General features: G+C 37.2%; 1 protein-coding gene across 1 annotated transcript in view; it reads left to right on the top strand.

Moving 5' to 3' along the window:
• The window catches only part of KCTD8 (potassium channel tetramerization domain containing 8), a 253,847-nt gene extending 238,987 nt beyond the window's left edge, over window positions 1-14,860 (top strand). The window contains exon 2 of the mRNA XM_043572749.1: window positions 13,485-14,860. Coding sequence (XP_043428684.1) covers window positions 13,485-13,945 — 461 coding nt within the window. The 3' untranslated portion in view covers window positions 13,946-14,860. The remainder of the gene's footprint in view (window positions 1-13,484) is intronic.
• The last annotated feature ends 2,095 nt before the right edge of the window (window positions 14,861-16,955 follow it).

Here is a 16,955-nt window from a genome sequence, read left to right on the forward strand (position 1 = left end):
CCTATTACAATGATATGCTCATAAATGCATACTGATTTTATAGTTTCTGTAAATTTCTCCCGATTTTCTGATCAGTAACATAAAGTGTATATTAAAATTTTAACTTTATGCATTTACTATTAAGTTTTAGAGTTCTCCAATGACAATACAAAGAACATATAACTCACCTTGCTTAAGCAAAGAGGTTTCAGTTACACTTCAAAGTTATGTGCATCTAATCAAATATCTAAACAGGTGTATTAAAATGATTTTTCTGGGGTGCCTGGGTGGCTCAGTCGGTTCAGCGTCCGACATCAGCTCAGGTCACGATCTCACAGACCATGAGTTCGAGCCCCGCATCGGGCTCTGGGCTGATGGCTCAGAGCCTGGAGCCTGCTTCCGGTTCTGTGTCTCCCTCTCTCTCTGCCCCTCCCCTGTTCATGCTCTGTCTCTCTCTGTCTCAAAAATAAATAAACGTTAAAAAAATTTTTTTTTAAATAAAATGATTTTTCTGATAAGATTAATATTTTATTTGGTCTGAAATCCTTGTCTAACAGGTGGAGCTGGCCACCTATTAGAGGGATTATGGAGTCAGACACCCAAACTCTGTTAAAACTTGCTTTCTGCTCCTATTCTCATCTGGTATAATTGGGGCTGGGAGACTTAGTCATTGGCAGTCATATCTGAGAGCTTTTTTGGCCAGATATGTAAAAGCCTTCTCTTTCTCTCCCCTCATCAGTGGTTTATTGTTCTAGGGATTTCCTGTTATTAATCTACCCAGATTACTTGCCTCCCAGCCCTCATCCCTGACTTAGATTATGGACATCGTTGGTAAGGCATTATGATTGGCTGAGTCTACCTTATAAACCCATGCCTACAGCCTGGGGCTTGGGGTCTGTTATATAAGATAGATAGGATCACCAAATGTATTCTCAGACAAACGTATACACACAGCCAATAATGACTTTACTCAATTTAGGGTACTTGGGTTGAGCATCAGACTCTTGATTTCAGCTCAGGTCATGATCCTAGGGTCATGGAATCGAATCCCAAATCAACCTGAGTGTGGAGCCTTCTTAAAACTTTCTCTCTCTCTCTCTCTCTCTCTCTCTCTCTCTCTCTGTCTGTCTAAAATTTAAAAAAAAAATACTCCATTTATTTAAGTATAGTACAAAATAGAAATCAACCTACAATTTACAGATGTGAAGAATTGAAGACAAGAATACATGTAATAGGATGATATCAATATCTCCAACTTGGCTTACATAGAGAATGGAAGCAATAGAAGAATGAGTTTGAGAGTTTAAGTTAAGAACATACCATAGAGGGTCTTATTCATGGGGCTAGGAGATTTGGATTGTTGTGGAAAAACTTTGATATTCTCTGAGAACAAATATGTAATAAAAGCTATGTTTCAGTGCTTATGTAGCTGGGATTTTAATATGGATTGTAGGAGGTTGATATTAGAGATGAAAAGATCTCTAGAATGTCATTTCAGTAGATTCGGGAAGAGGTTAGAAGGTGATTACAGTAGACTCAATACGAGTTAATGAGGATCACAACTGTGGGGAGGAGACTGAAATGAGGGAATGACTGTGACATTATCAAAGTATGCGCGACAGGATTAGGTGGCTGTTACATGAGCAGGAAATCAATAGGGGGGGTAGGGATAGAAATAATGCAGAAGACTCTAAAAGCTGACTGATTACAAAGATTGTGCTGCTTTTATAAAAAAGAAAAATAGAAAGCATGAGAGGAGGAACTCGTTTACAGGGAAAAGAATATTGAGTTCATTTTTTTGCATGTGGTATTTGAAGCTTAGGAAATGTCCCAAAGGCAGTCAACTCATGGTGCTAGAACTTCACGGAATGATCAGGTGCTAGACATGTATGTGGACAGACAGTTCTCTGGTTATGTAGATATACCACGTGTATATATGTGTGTAATATGATGTGTGTATATAATACATAACGTATTTATATATACCGTGTGTGTGTGTACATATATATATAAATGTGTGTGTGTGTGTGTGTGTGTAATATGTGCATGAGGGTAGGTGAGTGTGAGTATATGTGTGTGTAGAGAGAGAAAAAGGGTATTTTGTGGGAACATTACTTTGTAGGGTATATTGGGATGTGACATTAGGAGACTATAAACCTCATTATTGCAAATAATGGTTAATTCATATAATTGGAGAAAACAGACTAGAGATGATAACAGTTTTCTAAAATCTTATGGGCTATTAGTTGAAAGAGAAATAAGATGACAATCTGGCAGCACTGCAAAAGATTGTATTTTATTTTATTTTATTTTATTTTATTTTATTTTATTCTGTTCTATTCTATTTTATTAATGTTTATTTATTTTTGAGAAAGAAAGAGAGCATGAGCAGGGGAGGGGTAGAGAGAGAGAGAGACAGAGAATCCCAAGCAGGTGCCATGCTGTCAGCAAAGAGCCCAATGTAGGGCTCGAACCCATGAACCGTGAGATCAGGACCTAAGCCAAAATCAAGAGTCAGACAGTTAACAAGCTGAGCCACCTAGATGCCCCAAGAGATTGGTTTTTAATAGAGAAACTTAGATCCTATAATGCAATCAAATAACATCCAGTTGTTAAGGATAATATTTTCACTTAAAAAAATGTCATAACTTAACATCCACTGGGGGCCAGACATCAGACTTGTATTAGTTTCCAGTGGCTGCTATAACAAATTACCACATCCTTTGTGGCTTAAAACAACAGAAACTTACTGTCTCACAGTTCTAGAGGCCTGAAGTCCAAAATCACTCTGACTGGGCTGAAACCAAGGTGTCCGCAGGCATCTGCCTGCCTCCAGATGTTCTAGGGGAACCTCTGTTGCTTGCCTCTTCCAGCGTCTTTCTGGTGGCTGCTGGCACTCCTTGATTTAATACCGCATCATTTCAATCTCTGACTTGATGGTCACACTTATGCCCCTTTCTCCATGTGTACTAAATGTCCTTCCACCTCCCCCTTGTAAGAATACCTGTAAGTGACTTAAGATCTAATTGGATAATACAGAATAATTTCACCATCTCAATATCCTTAATCACATCTGCAAAGACTTTGTCATACAAAGTGACATCTACAGGTTTCAGATATTTGGAACGGATACATTTTTTGGGGGGGCTGCTTTTTAGCCTAGTCTAAGGCTGTTCCTCACATACATCTTGACTTAAAGCAACTCTAGGAGGGAGGCACCATATTTTTTAAATATATATTTTAAGTGTATTTATTTAATTTGAGAGAGAGATAAGGGAGAAGCAAAGAAAGAGGGAGAGAGAGAGAATTCCAAGTAGGTTCTGCACTGTCGGCACAGAGCCCAACACAGGGCTCGAACTCACGACTGTGAGATCATGACCTAAGCCGAAACCAAGAGCCAGAAGCTGAACCGACTGAGCCACCCAGGCACCCTGAGGCACCATATCTTTAATCCTTCTTAAGCAGGATACGAAAATGACCTTGGAGATGCCCATAGCTACATATAGCTAGTAGGTGTCAGAACTTCACTTGAAACACAGTTTTGCTATTTCCAAAGGTGGAGCTTTTTTTTTTCTTTTTTTTTCTTTTACTGTCACACAACTTCACATTAAACTCTGCTCTGAGCTTATATGCTTCCATTTTCCTTTCACTGTAGTGCTTTTGCACGAAGCTGCCTCCATAATAGGCACACTTTTATGAATCTCAAAGTGAAAAGAGGTGGCACTCACATTAAATAGTATGGCAGCTACAAAATGTTACATCTCACTGACCATTGTTAGAAGTACTTGAAAGTACTTACTGGCAGGCAGACACTCAAGATCTGAAGAGATCTGACAAATAAAAATCCCTCAACTGTGACTTTCTGTCTGCAATTGCTACTGCTTCTAGAATCCAAGAGTATTACCCTTTTTTTTTTTTTGCCCCGTCACAACCTCTTCTTTCCCTGTTGTTGTCAAGAGTTTTTTCTCAAGCCTGAGGCAGCTGTTTAGTATTTATAATAGGCAATGATAATTTACAGCCAGCATGGTTTTATGTTCACATAAATGTGTTACACACAGCACATCGTAAGTGTACCCCCAGCCTATATTTACAGAGCGCCTTTCTTTCCCCTCCCAGGGCCATCAGATGCGTTGTAGATACAACCTCTCATTAATCCTTGCCAAGCACCGTGTAGGTGTTATGATCCACAGTTTATGGATGTGGAATAAGCAAGAGTAGGCTTGCGTTCACAAATGTGAAAAACAGATAAATTATCCCTCTTATACAGAATGTGACTGTGCAAAGGGAGGTCATTAGAAGGTGACCGCCTAGGCAGGTGGAAAAACACTCTGATAATATCAATTAATAAGGATTGACATATTTGGAAGTGGGAACCTGGAAATAGACAGGTTCTTAATGACAGGGTCCAAGATAAGTGTGAGCATCTTAATGGAGGGTTTTTTGGGTGGGGGTGGAATTGAAGGGGAATTTATTTATTTATTTAAACACAAAAATAATGAATGTGCCACAGAATTCTAGCTCCCATGAGTGAAATGTGGAGGGATGTTTTAAATGTAGACCTCTTACAAGGTGTCTGTAACCATTTCGCATGTGATAGAGCTTCCAAAGGGGCAAGTGAATATTTAGATGCAAGAATCCAGTGCAATCACATAAGTGATGTGGAATTCTTCTGCAGAGAAAAGGAGATAGATTTTCCTCATTATTTATGGTTCCCAAATTATTTCCTTTTAATAATCTCAACGAAATAATATAGGAACCTTCCCAAAGGAAGATTTTTGAATAATTAGAGAGACTATAAGGTCCATCTTAGAAATCACTGCCAAAGGCTCATCTCCTTTGTTTTTTGCTTGTTTTTGTTACACCTGGTAAGCTTAGTTATACTTGGGTTTATCTTTTCTAGTTAAAAGAAAACAGAAAAAAAAGAAGCTCTTGGGGAATAAAATAAGTCCCTGTGTGTTTAGACATTCTTTTGTAGGTAATACTGATTTCATTTAACTCAATTCTATAAAGAGTTACTGAATTGGTGTGAGCCCAGTCATGGGGTGGTGCTTCTGGAATTTCTGTTACTAATGTAACAGAAATACACTATAGTGTATTCTGTACACTATAGTGACTAATATAGTTTGTATGTGTGTATTTGTGTGTGTGTGTATGTGTGTGTGCATGTGTTGTGGGGCAGAACACAGGGATGAAAGTTAAAATTAGCATAGAAGGGATTATTATTTAAGACAAAATAGGCTCAGTACTTTGAGATAGATTCAAACAAACTGCTCAGGGTCATTAAGAGAGCAAGAGATTATATCCAAATGTGAGAATGGAAGGTTTTATGCTGAAAACACCATTTGGAGCAGATTCTGAAAGGTATGGAGCAAGGAAGGAATACAGTCCAATCGAGGGGGGGAGGAAACTGACATGAATCGAGCAAGGCGTTTACCAGAAACAACAAGTATATTTTGGCTACTATATGGGGAGCACTACAAGGTGGGCGGGGATAATCACGTGGGTCACACTGAGGACAATCCTCAATGTCAGACTGTGGTATTCAAGTTTCGTTCTGTCTGCAGAATGAGCCATTTAGAAGGTTTTGTACAAGTGAGATACTTGATGAAATTAGACTTCAGGAATATTTATTCAGCAATGGTGCAAAAAGGGTTTGAAGTGGGACCAAAGTGACATCAGAGAACTGGTTAAGAGACACAGTAAGAAGTGATGAGAAACTTGTTATAAGTTGTGGAAATGGGAGCAGAAAGGAAGGAATTGATTCAGGAGCCACTGTAAGGGTAGAATTAACAGGACCTGGAAGTAATGGGAAATAAAAAATGAATCCATTGGGTAGCCAAAGGTGACCTGGGGTGTCATCTACAGAAATAACTAATAGGAGGACGCAGATGTGTAAAATGGAAGGCAATAAGACCACTTTTGAAAACCTCCTCAAGTATATGTTCAATTAAACATATATTTTCTCCCACTTTTTTTTTCCTAATGCTACATTCCATTTACTTACTTTATTAGCACATTAGGTGCCATGACAAAACAAATCAGTTCCTGAACTGAGTGATATAAGGAAACAGAAGATACAGTCCCTGCCCTCATGGAAACTATAACCATTTTGAGGAAGAGAGGACACCATTGGGATAGATATTTGTATGGGGTTGATGGGAGCTTTCTTAACACTTGATGGTCATCTTGGTGAACATTTAGGAACCTAAAAGAAACTGAATGTTCAATTGGTAATGAATGATATAGTAAGTAGTAGAAACTATAGAAATTCAGGGAGGTGAAGATAAGTTTATTAATTTGCTCAAGCAATTACTCTGATTGAGGCTTCATAATAGGCTAGAGAGGTAGTTTCTACCTTTAAGGCGTTTACAATTTAGGGCTGGGAGACATACTGTAAATAAATAAGTACAGTAAAAAGTTAACAGGTACAGGATGGATCAGAAGAATGGACTAGTGACTAATCACATCAAGATGTAAAAAGGAATAATGCAGTGTGTTTCTCTTTTCACACACAGTGGACAGTAGAGTAGAGATAGTAGAGACTATAGACAGTAGAGACTATAGAAAACATAAAGAAGAGTTTAATTTTTCTCATGTAGAAACTAATTTTTATTTTTTCAAATAGCCCTTTACTCTAAGATGAACCCATCTCCTATGTGAACTCTAAATTTCAATGAAGTGTGAGAATTTAACCGATGTATGAAAACTAATGCCCACTCCTTAGATCACTCCAATCACAATTTAATGCTACTCCCTCCTCCTGTCCTAGTCAAACTTCAGATACAGCTGCATTACTGTCACCCTAAACCTGATCTGTGTGTGTGTGTGTGTGTGTGTGTGTGTGTCCTTCCTCTTGTAACTAACACTATGCCTGGTACACGGTAGGTGTTCAACAAATGTTTAGCAAATCAAAATGGAGTTTTTTCCCTTTTGATTCAACCGCTTAATACTTAGAGACATGTGGTGCTAATATTTAAGATGGATTGTTTCATTCTGCTCAAGTGCCACATAACCATTCGCACACCATTGGATTTAGTACTACTAAAGGGTAATTTCCCTTCTGGGAATTGTGCCTGTTGCAGATATAATTTACATATTCTGTCTTTTTTATCATCACTAGGCAGGTAAAGAGATTAAAATAAAAGGTTTTTTCAAGTGTGCAGTTGTACACATAGACTGCCTTTGGAAATGCCTGTGTATTCCAAGAAAAAATATGGAATCCCTCTTATTGAACATGCCCATGCCCAGAACTACCCAGAAATCACTTGTCTTTTTTGAAGATGAAAATATTAACATTTAATTTCTGTACTACACTCGCCACCCAAATGACTTAGACAAGCTGTAATTTGCGCCCTTTCGTACCAGTGCAATAAAATTCAATGGAATTAATTGAAAGCCCTGTTTCGCCCTATGTTACAATTTTGGCCCATTGTGATACTTTCAATTTATTTTATTTTGTTTAATGTGATGTTTTTATTACTGCCTTTAATTCACACATCTTAATAAAAGAGAGCTTTTGTGCTTTATTTTCTCAAATAAATTCCTTTTTGGGCATGAAAATTTAATACTTCATAGCCTCTCAGACCTATTGTGGAGAACGTCACAGCGGATTGCTTCAACATGCAGTATCTCCTTTCTGATTAGAGCCTTGTGACTAGGTATTACTATATTCTTATTTCATTTTTATCAGACACAAAACTGAGGCCTAAAGAAGCTGGAAGACACCTGCACTTTATGTGTTCGTAGGTAGCCTGTGTAAAGCCAGAATTCGAGTGGAAGTATGTGGGTTCTTCTGTTAGCCCTCTCAATATTCAGATTAACAAATAGACCATGCTATGGCCAAATAGCATGGGTTGTTTTTGCTAGTCGTAGTAATTAACATTTTGGGCATTTATACATGCCAGGCCCCTCCTAAATGCTTTACATGTGTTAGCTCATTTAATCCTTGCCACATCTCCGAGAAGTTTAAATGTAAGGAAGCAGAGGCCCAAAGAAACTCACCCAAGGAGGTCACACCTGGTAAGTTGTTGAACTAGGATGTGAGCCCCGCCAGTCTGCACTGTGTTGCTTTACATGTTATTCTCACTGCTGTGTTTCCACGACAGGAACAGAGTTAATGAAACAAACAAACAGCAACAACAACAACAAAACACTGATAATGTCTTCTAAACTACACTTCCTATCAGTAAACTTAGAGAAAGTTATCCTTGAACCCTGTACTGCTGTGAAGTGCTTTAGGGGCAATTGAATTTGTTTCCACATTTTAAGAGGTAATTTTTATTAATGGTAACTCTTTAGTGTTCGTTATATATTAAAATCTGATTAGAATTTTATTGCCTGGAAAATCCCTTCCTATTCATTATATAATTTAGAATTACTGAAATTTATACCATAAAGGATCTTAGGGACAAACCCCAACATTTTAACCAAAAAAATATCAAATTTTAGAGTGGTTACATGATGGGCACAAAATACTTTCTTAGAGTGGCTTAGCCAAGCTCAAACACAGACCTTCCGGGCCTTTCCCACATTGAAAAAAAATGTGAGTGTAATAAATGAAGATAATGTGTGTGTATGTTGTACACTAACTGTTCCTTAAAAAATAAGGAAAAATTGAAAAATAATAATTGTGGAGAGGCATGCATGACCTAGTTAGCTGACCTGCAGGTCTCCTAGGTAAGTCTGTCATTACCACTGAAAGATGATCAACTCCTAGATGAAAATCCTAATCTATTTAATGTGAAATAGCCAAATGAAAAGATTTATCCAAATACTTTTTAGAAAGTTTCTAGGTATACATATGTAATGTATACTTATAAATAATTAACTCCTTTTAAAGATTAAATCCTCAATAAGTAAAAGATTGGCTTATTCATTGATTTGTTGCTTATTCTAATAATTACTGGTGAACTTATTTATGTGATGCGAGAAAGCCCACCAAATCATGTTTCATTTTCTTAAACTAAATCCAATGCGTGCTTTAAGTCAGGACCAAAATGCTTTTAGGAAGGTCATTTAGGTATATGTTTTATTCTATTACTAGTTGAAGAGACCACAGAGAAGTTTCTGAGACATATGCTGTTCCCATATATGCAGGACTTAGTGCTATTTAAATTACTTTTCATCTTGTACTTAAAGTATTTCATGTGGCTTTGGATCATTGAATGGAATGATATAAAATAAAAGTTTTAAATTATCCCTGGAAGTCTACAATTAGCAGGCATTCCCAAGCAAACTAAGAAACTTGGGGCACTTGGGTGGCTCAGTCGGTTGAGCGTCCGACTTCAGCTCAGGTCATGAACTCACAGTCCATGAGTTCAAGCCCCGTGTCAGTCTCTGTGCTGATAGCTCAGAGCCTGGAGCCTGCTTCAGATTCTGTGTCTCCCTCTCTCTCTGCCCCTCCCCCATTTGTGCTCTTTCTATCAAAAATAAGCAAACATTAAAAAAAAGAAAACTAAGCAACTAGAGTAAATCATTATTTCCTCTTAATTTATTTAAATTTTCTTAAATTTCATGTCATAAAAAACCCATAAATCATTGTTATTTTATCTTAGCCCCAATTTGAATCCACTAAGTTATCAGTAATTACTTAAAGTATGCTTAATCAAATATCAATAATAATACATAATATGTTATGCATTATCAAAAATTCTGACATCAATTAAAAGGAGTCTATTTGTTACTCCCATTGATTTACACAGAGAACTGTCATAGTATTCTGTACATTCAAAAGTCTGGACAAAATAAAGTTAAGCACTTTTCTTTAAGTCATAATATAAACATCTGAGCCACTTTGGTCTGCTGATGTGAGCCCACATTACCTAAAGATAGCTTATGAAACGGAAGGAATGAAAAACACAAGTGTATATTTGTTTCTGGTTAATATCTGTACCTATTCTAAGTTCTTAAAAAAAAAAAAGAAGCTCCTAAGATAAATTCAGGTTCCCACTTCCTTCTTTTCAGAGTTTAAAATCTATAGTGGGAGATACTCTAAAGTGTCCATGGATTTCAAACACTTAATGTTATAAAATATCATAAAATAGACTTCGAACTTCACCAGAGCACCTACTATGAACTTCCTCTAGATCCAAACACAGTGCCTGGAATATAGTGGTAACTCAGTACAACTCCATTGGCCAAACTGATTAATGCCTTCTTTAAAGAAGTCTTCCTGGATGTTCTGTCTTATACTACAAGAGCAATTCATTTGCAACATACATACATATATTGCATCTGTTGTATTGTGGGGTTTCTATATGTGTCTGTGTGTGTATTGGAAAGACAGGGAGGAAGCTTATTTCCATGAATAAATTGTAATGCCATTAGGCATAATAATTGTTTGTAATTTATTTAGCTAACACTTGGACTTTATGTAACTCTGTACCCTCCCTAGCATGTCTTTCAGCATCTTCCTTCCAGTGAATCAAAATGGAATGAAGCATTTGCTCTGGTGGTACCTACTACCCTTTCTCTGTCCTGTTTTCCACTCTGATGTTATTACTTTTCTGCTTTGGTATATTTATCAAATGGTCTATTCCCCTGCGTCTTAACAGAAAATGATTTCTCATCATTCAATTATCCTTAGATATAAATTGGTTTCCCCGGGCATCTGCAGTTAATCCTTTAGTCATTATTGGGAATGAAATCATAGATTCTTCTGTAGGGATTTCAGGTTGAAGTAATGAAGGATATTGACAGGAAGGGTAAAGAGCATTTATTTATATCCTATTTTGGAGTGGCCTAGTGGGCATCATGCTAGTTTGAGATCACACTCACCCATAAAGATAATTATATAAATAGACTCTGCACCTCCTCCACCACCCAGAGCTCCTTCAGCAAACTCAAAATCTCCTGAGATGGCCTGGAAATCAATGATACACTCTCATTGTTGAGATTTATTGCACTACACCCTTTTGTAGGGTATTTCAATTAATCTCAAAATAACCCTATGAGGAAAGTACTACTACCCCATTTTACAGATAAGAAAATTGAGGCTTAGCAGAGCTATGTATCTTGTTTAAGGCCACAGGACTATTTTCCAGAGAACTAGAATTTGATTCCAGGTCACTAGGACTTTAAACCCATATCCTTTTCAGTATTATTGCCACTAAAATCTGATGTCACTAAAATACTGATCCTATAAATAATGCTGGAAAAGATGGTTAGTTCCGGTGTGGGTCTAATAGTCAGGGTCCCAGAAGAAAGAGAAGGGATATCGTATTGGGTAATTTTAGGAACGTTAATTACTGACAGTTTACAACAGAGTGGCAATACCCGCATGTCGATTACAGTGGACATGGTTAACACTTGTCGACCTGAAGATGTGAACTTCTGTTTAATAACATTTGGAAATAGGAGTGGCAGAGGGAGGGAGAGAGGGGGAACGTGGAGAGAGTTGCTGCTAGACAGGGCTATGCCTCCTAGTCCAGGAAAGCACCCAGGTCAGAGAAATCTTGGGGGTGGGATGGGGTGAGGGCATGGTCTTGCCAGTCTTTGTCACTGGCTGAATTCGACTGAACGCCAGAAGGCAAGGGAGTCTGAGGACATAGTTTGTGCCCATCAGCCACTAAGGACAGAGGAGTGTTCAGAATGAACCTGAATAAGGCAACAAGGAATGCTACAAGTACATCTCCTCTGTCCCCATCCCTCAGACCGACTCCCATTCTCTCTTAGCATAAATGAAAACAACAGAGGCTTAAAAAAAACTGCTTGTTTTTGTGTTCTTTAATTCACGGTTGCAACGTTCTTGAAATGTATTAGTATGCTTTCTTAGTAAGCTTTCACAAGCATCAGCATTTCTTATACTTTTACTGTATTGCAAACGAAGTATGAAATATTAGTTAAGACCTTCCCTCAAATAGGTACATATTCTTTAAGGGTTTCTGTTTGCTTTTGGTTATGTCAATTGAGATATAGTTTACCTACCAAAAGACACCCATTTTAGTTATAAAATTCTATCAGCTTTCATAAATGCCTACAGTCCTATAACACTACAATCAAGGTATAGAGTTTTACCATCATTCCAAAAAGTTCTTAAGTATTTTAAATCTTTAATCCTACCCAACTCAAACTTCATCCACTCAAATGTTCAGTATCTCCTTTTGTTTCTTCTGATTTTAAATGGGAAAATTGGCAATGACACCCAAGAGCATGTTGCCCATAGTACATGCTTTTATGAAGAGTATTTTTTTTCAATAAAGTTGGTTTGTTTCCTCACTTTTCTGAGTAGTATAAAGTATTCATACTGCTTATGAACTCATTTAATTATAGTAGAATGAGGAAAGGTTCATAATTTTGCTACAGGTTGAAATCACCTGGATCTATTAAATGGCCCGATGGCCATTAAACTAGGGTGCCATCTCATTAAACTAGGATGTCTGGGGTTGAGACCAAGGCATCAATAATCTAAGCTTTCCAGGTAATTCCATATGTGTCCCAGGTTGAGACCCTATGAATTAGACCAATTGTTCTCAACTCTGTAGAATCATCTGGGCAGTTTTGCTTAAAAACACTGATGCCTTTCCCCACTCCCCATTCTGATTTATATAATGTGTTTACAAAAGTTGACTACAAGAGAAAAATAAGATTTGAATAACCTAGTTTTCAGTGGTTGGGCTTTAGTTAATCAAGGTTTTATTATAGTTCTGGGTATCTGGTAGTGTTCAGTAAATGTTAAATGGAGGTCCTAATCTCACAGCAGAATCAAAAAGAATAAGATATGCTCCCACTTGAAAATAAACCATTTGTGTGTTTGAAATAATTATCTTGGCAAACTATCACTTTCTGAAAATTGTCCTCCTAGGTAATTTACCTCAAATGATAAGCCTTGTATTTTAAGAAAATACTATATTTCTGCTGGATTTTTCACCATAATAATAGGCACCTATATATCTTACATCACTTTCATAACCCTCTTCAAGGAAATACTGGAAACAAGATTAAGAGACTGAGGATAAGATTTAAACCAGTCTCCCACTTGGAAACATAAACAATGCTGTTGGACCTCTGGCCTCAAGAATACGGCTACTTTGTAAAATAGAGCAATGGTACTTTCTGCTTTTATAGTGGCAAAATATATACACAAAAGACTCCTAGCCCAATAATTAGAACCAAAATGAACAAAGTGTCTAATGAAACAGGTATGGGACTAACAAAATATTTACATATGATATCTGGTTGGATTTCAGGATCTAGTAACTACAATAACAAAAATCGTTTTAGTATAAAGTTATTGATGATCTATTCTAGCAGAAATACTCACTTAAGAAAACCTCCCACACTTGATTGTATAAATAATTAACCAGGATGCTGCATGTTTCAAGGTGCATTACTAGACCTAGGTGTTGTATTCAATCCCTCAAATATAAACGGATACAACATAGAACATTTTTTTAAGATAAATATTCTTGGTTTAAAATTTTAAAAATATAAAGCTTATTTAATTTAACCTTCCCGCTTCTTATTTAGTTGTTCTCCTTTTTCTTTTTTCTTTTTTCTCATTTTAGGACCACCTCAGAAGATAGTGTCACCTAAACAAGAACATGAAGATAGGAAACATGACAAAGTCACAGATAAAGGCAGTGAAAGTGGGACTTCCTGTAATGAGCTCTCCACTTCCAGCTGTGACAGCCACTCAGAGGCAAGCACTCCCCAGGACAACCCACCCAATGCCCAGCAGGCGACAGCTCACCAGCCCAACACCTTAACATTGGATCGCCCTTCCAAAAAAGCACCTGTGCAATGGATGCCCCCACCCGACAAACGCAGAAACAGTGAACTCTTTCAGACACTCATCAGCAAGTCCCGGGAAACAAATCTGTCCAAAAAGAAAGTCTGTGAGAAGCTAAGTGTGGAAGAAGAAATGAAAAAGTGTATTCAGGATTTTAAAAAAATCCACATTCCAGATTATTTTCCAGAGCGCAAACGCCAGTGGCAATCTGAACTGTTGCAGAAGTACGGGTTATAGTAATAGTCACATTCCTGCAGTATTTCAATGACATTCGATGTTCACTACGGTGTCGCCACCTGACTATATCCTAACAACGGTCAGTGTGATTCTTGCTGCTCTTCCTTTTTGTGAACAGTGGATGTGGGACAGTATTTTCTTTCATTCTTTTTTGTTGTTGTTGTTGTTGTTATTGTTTTTAGAAGTATGATTTTGAAAAGAGAAAATAAATAAATAAATAAATAAATGTTTAACCAAAATGGCATATCGGACTCAAACCATTTGCAAGAATGAAAGTAAAATGTGCATGATCCAGAAGCTTAGAATCTTGATTTTTTGAACTGTGGTCAACTGGATATGTTTGTCATTTTGTAACTCACCGAAAACAAATCATCATATCACTCCAACTAAAATGACAATATGGATGAAGCAACATCAAGTAAAATGTTAGATGATGGTTTTGGGACCCAAATCCAAAACTGTTTAAATGTTAATGCAATAAAACAAGTATTATTTTTGCATGAACACAATGTTACAAATAAATCACATGACATAGGGAAGATCTGTTTGTTGCTTGGAAAGAAAATTACAAAAAAATAAAGTAAAAAAAAATGTTTCAGGCAAAGCCTATAAAGGTAAACTGTCTAAGAGATTGATTTTATTTGTCTGGATCTGTGACTTTTTGTGTATGTGTATGGTGTTCTGTATGTTAAGATGGTGTAAATATGCCTTATGCTGTTGTGTTATGGCACTGACATTCATCTATTAATGCTAGTCATGATTATTTCTGTGAAATGAGTCCTTACATCAGGCTGTGAAAATTGGTATAATAATGCTCTGAAAGATACTATTATCATGTTAATCAAAATAATTGAGGGAAATGGTAAAAAGCTTTATGTATTTATTAAAAAAAGGAAATATATTGGAATTCCTTGATTTCTATTGACTCTTCTTTGAAAATACTCAATTGTCACATTGTCTTCAATATTCCTTTAAAATCTCAAGCTGGAGAATGATTTCGTTCAACCATGATGTTGACAGGTTAGAGTTTTAACATAAATCAAAATGGAGTCCAATCCAGATAGCCCTGGGATTGATTAATAAACCCTTAGCCTGCAAGAGAAAAAGACTTCATCTAAGAATGCACTAAAATTTTATTTTAGCTGACAACCAGATTGAAAGCTTCCCCCAAAACAATTGGGAAGTTACCTCTTGCAAATTAAGAGACAAAAACGTTAATAGCAAGCTGAAAGGTCAGCCTGAATGACAAGTGATTTCTTTCTGATTGCATATGTGGAAATAAGCTTTCACAGTTTTTGCCTCACCATTTCTACGGAAAGAAATACATAATATCATGGAATTTTACTAAAGAATAGGATGAGAGATGGTAAAAATATCTTCAAGAATTATAGAGCTCATCTCCTCTGTGGTTAGTTTATACAAGCTGAGCAGCACTCGTGGTATCATTTCTTTAGTACAATATAGGAAGATAAGCATTACTGACTTCAAATTCTTTTATCTGCATACATTTTTTAATATAGCCTTAGGTTTCACACTTACTATTAAATAAAATATCATCTACAGTGGACTATTGAAGAAAACCCAGATATATGATTGACCTTGAATTACCTATAAGACTTTAGGGAGTTACTGACCAATTCTGCATTTTATTTTGGGAAGGTTGGGAGTCCTGCCATGGCTTGATGTAGCTGCAACATGCTGGTTAAATGAATAAGGCTTGGTGGTTAGGTTGCCACAGTTTAAAATTGTTTAAAGTTTATTTATTTTTGAGAGACCGAGAGAGTCAGAGCACAAGCAGGGGAAGGGCAGAGAGAGAGTGAGACGCAGAATCCGAAGCAGGTTCCAGGCTCTGAGCTCCGAGCTGTCAGCACAGAGCCCGATGCCAGGCTCAGACCCACAACCAATGAGATCATGACCTCAGCCAAAGCAGATGCTCAACTGACTGAGCCATCCAGGCGCTCCTACACTGCCACAGTTTAAAAGTCCCTCCTCTTATGACCTGTGTGGTCTCAGGGATAACGGGGATGATATCATAGAAAAGACTTAACTGAGGTAATTGAAGAAAAGCATCACCACCACTCCTGGAGATTGAGGGAAAAGGAGAAGTGGTGGTCTTTCTAGAACCCAGGAACCAAGGCTATCAGATGGGGAATGTAGAATAGAGAGGAATAAGTTGTCCAGTAAGAACTGTAAGCCACTAAAGAATCACAGTCACTTCCCAATGCCTCCCGAAACAAAAAGAGGGTGGGGGGGGAATTATCCTGGCTTCCCACATTCCAATATCCCATCAATGTTCTCCATTGTTCTAATATAAGTGGAAGCCAGTGGCAAAGGAGCATAGGAAATGTAATTTATAAAGGTAATCATCTTGCTATACAAAGCCCAGCAATGGAGGCCAGGGAATAGAGCTGAAAAACACCTTACACCCTGCTCTATTTTTTCCAAACATAGAACTTAAAATAGAATTGCAATGACAAGAACTTAGTAAATGTGGACTATTTCAGATCTTCTTATCTCTATGTCACAAGAGAAGTGATGACAGTAGGAATGTCTATCCTTTTAGTCCTTAGTAAATCAGAACCCATTTCAATAATAGTGTATTGAACACTTGCCATACACCAAGTTGCTCAAAGGTTATCAACACATTCAAGAAATATGAATTGCCAGCTATTACCTTTGGGAAGAAACTTAATGGTCTGATTCTCCCAAACCATTGTGTTTTCTCCAGAGGCTAGAATCTGACTAGCCCCAGTTGGGGTTACAAGGGTATCAAGGAAGGCGGTTAGAATGGGGACACTTCCTTAAGGAAAAGGAGACTCCAGATTTAAAGATGAGTAGGGCTAAAATTGATGGGTAAATCTCCCTTAGCAAAGAATCAAGAGATAAAATCTGGAGAATCACCAAAAGCCCAAAGTGCTGGAAGCTGGTACTGAAGTTGAGTATTTATGGAGAATAAATGTATTTTGGAGCTCACATATATATTTTTTGAATATTTATGGAGTTCACATGT

This window comes from Prionailurus bengalensis, chromosome B1 (assembly GCF_016509475.1).
Source record: "Prionailurus bengalensis isolate Pbe53 chromosome B1, Fcat_Pben_1.1_paternal_pri, whole genome shotgun sequence".
NCBI classification, from domain to species: Eukaryota; Metazoa; Chordata; class Mammalia; order Carnivora; family Felidae; genus Prionailurus; species Prionailurus bengalensis.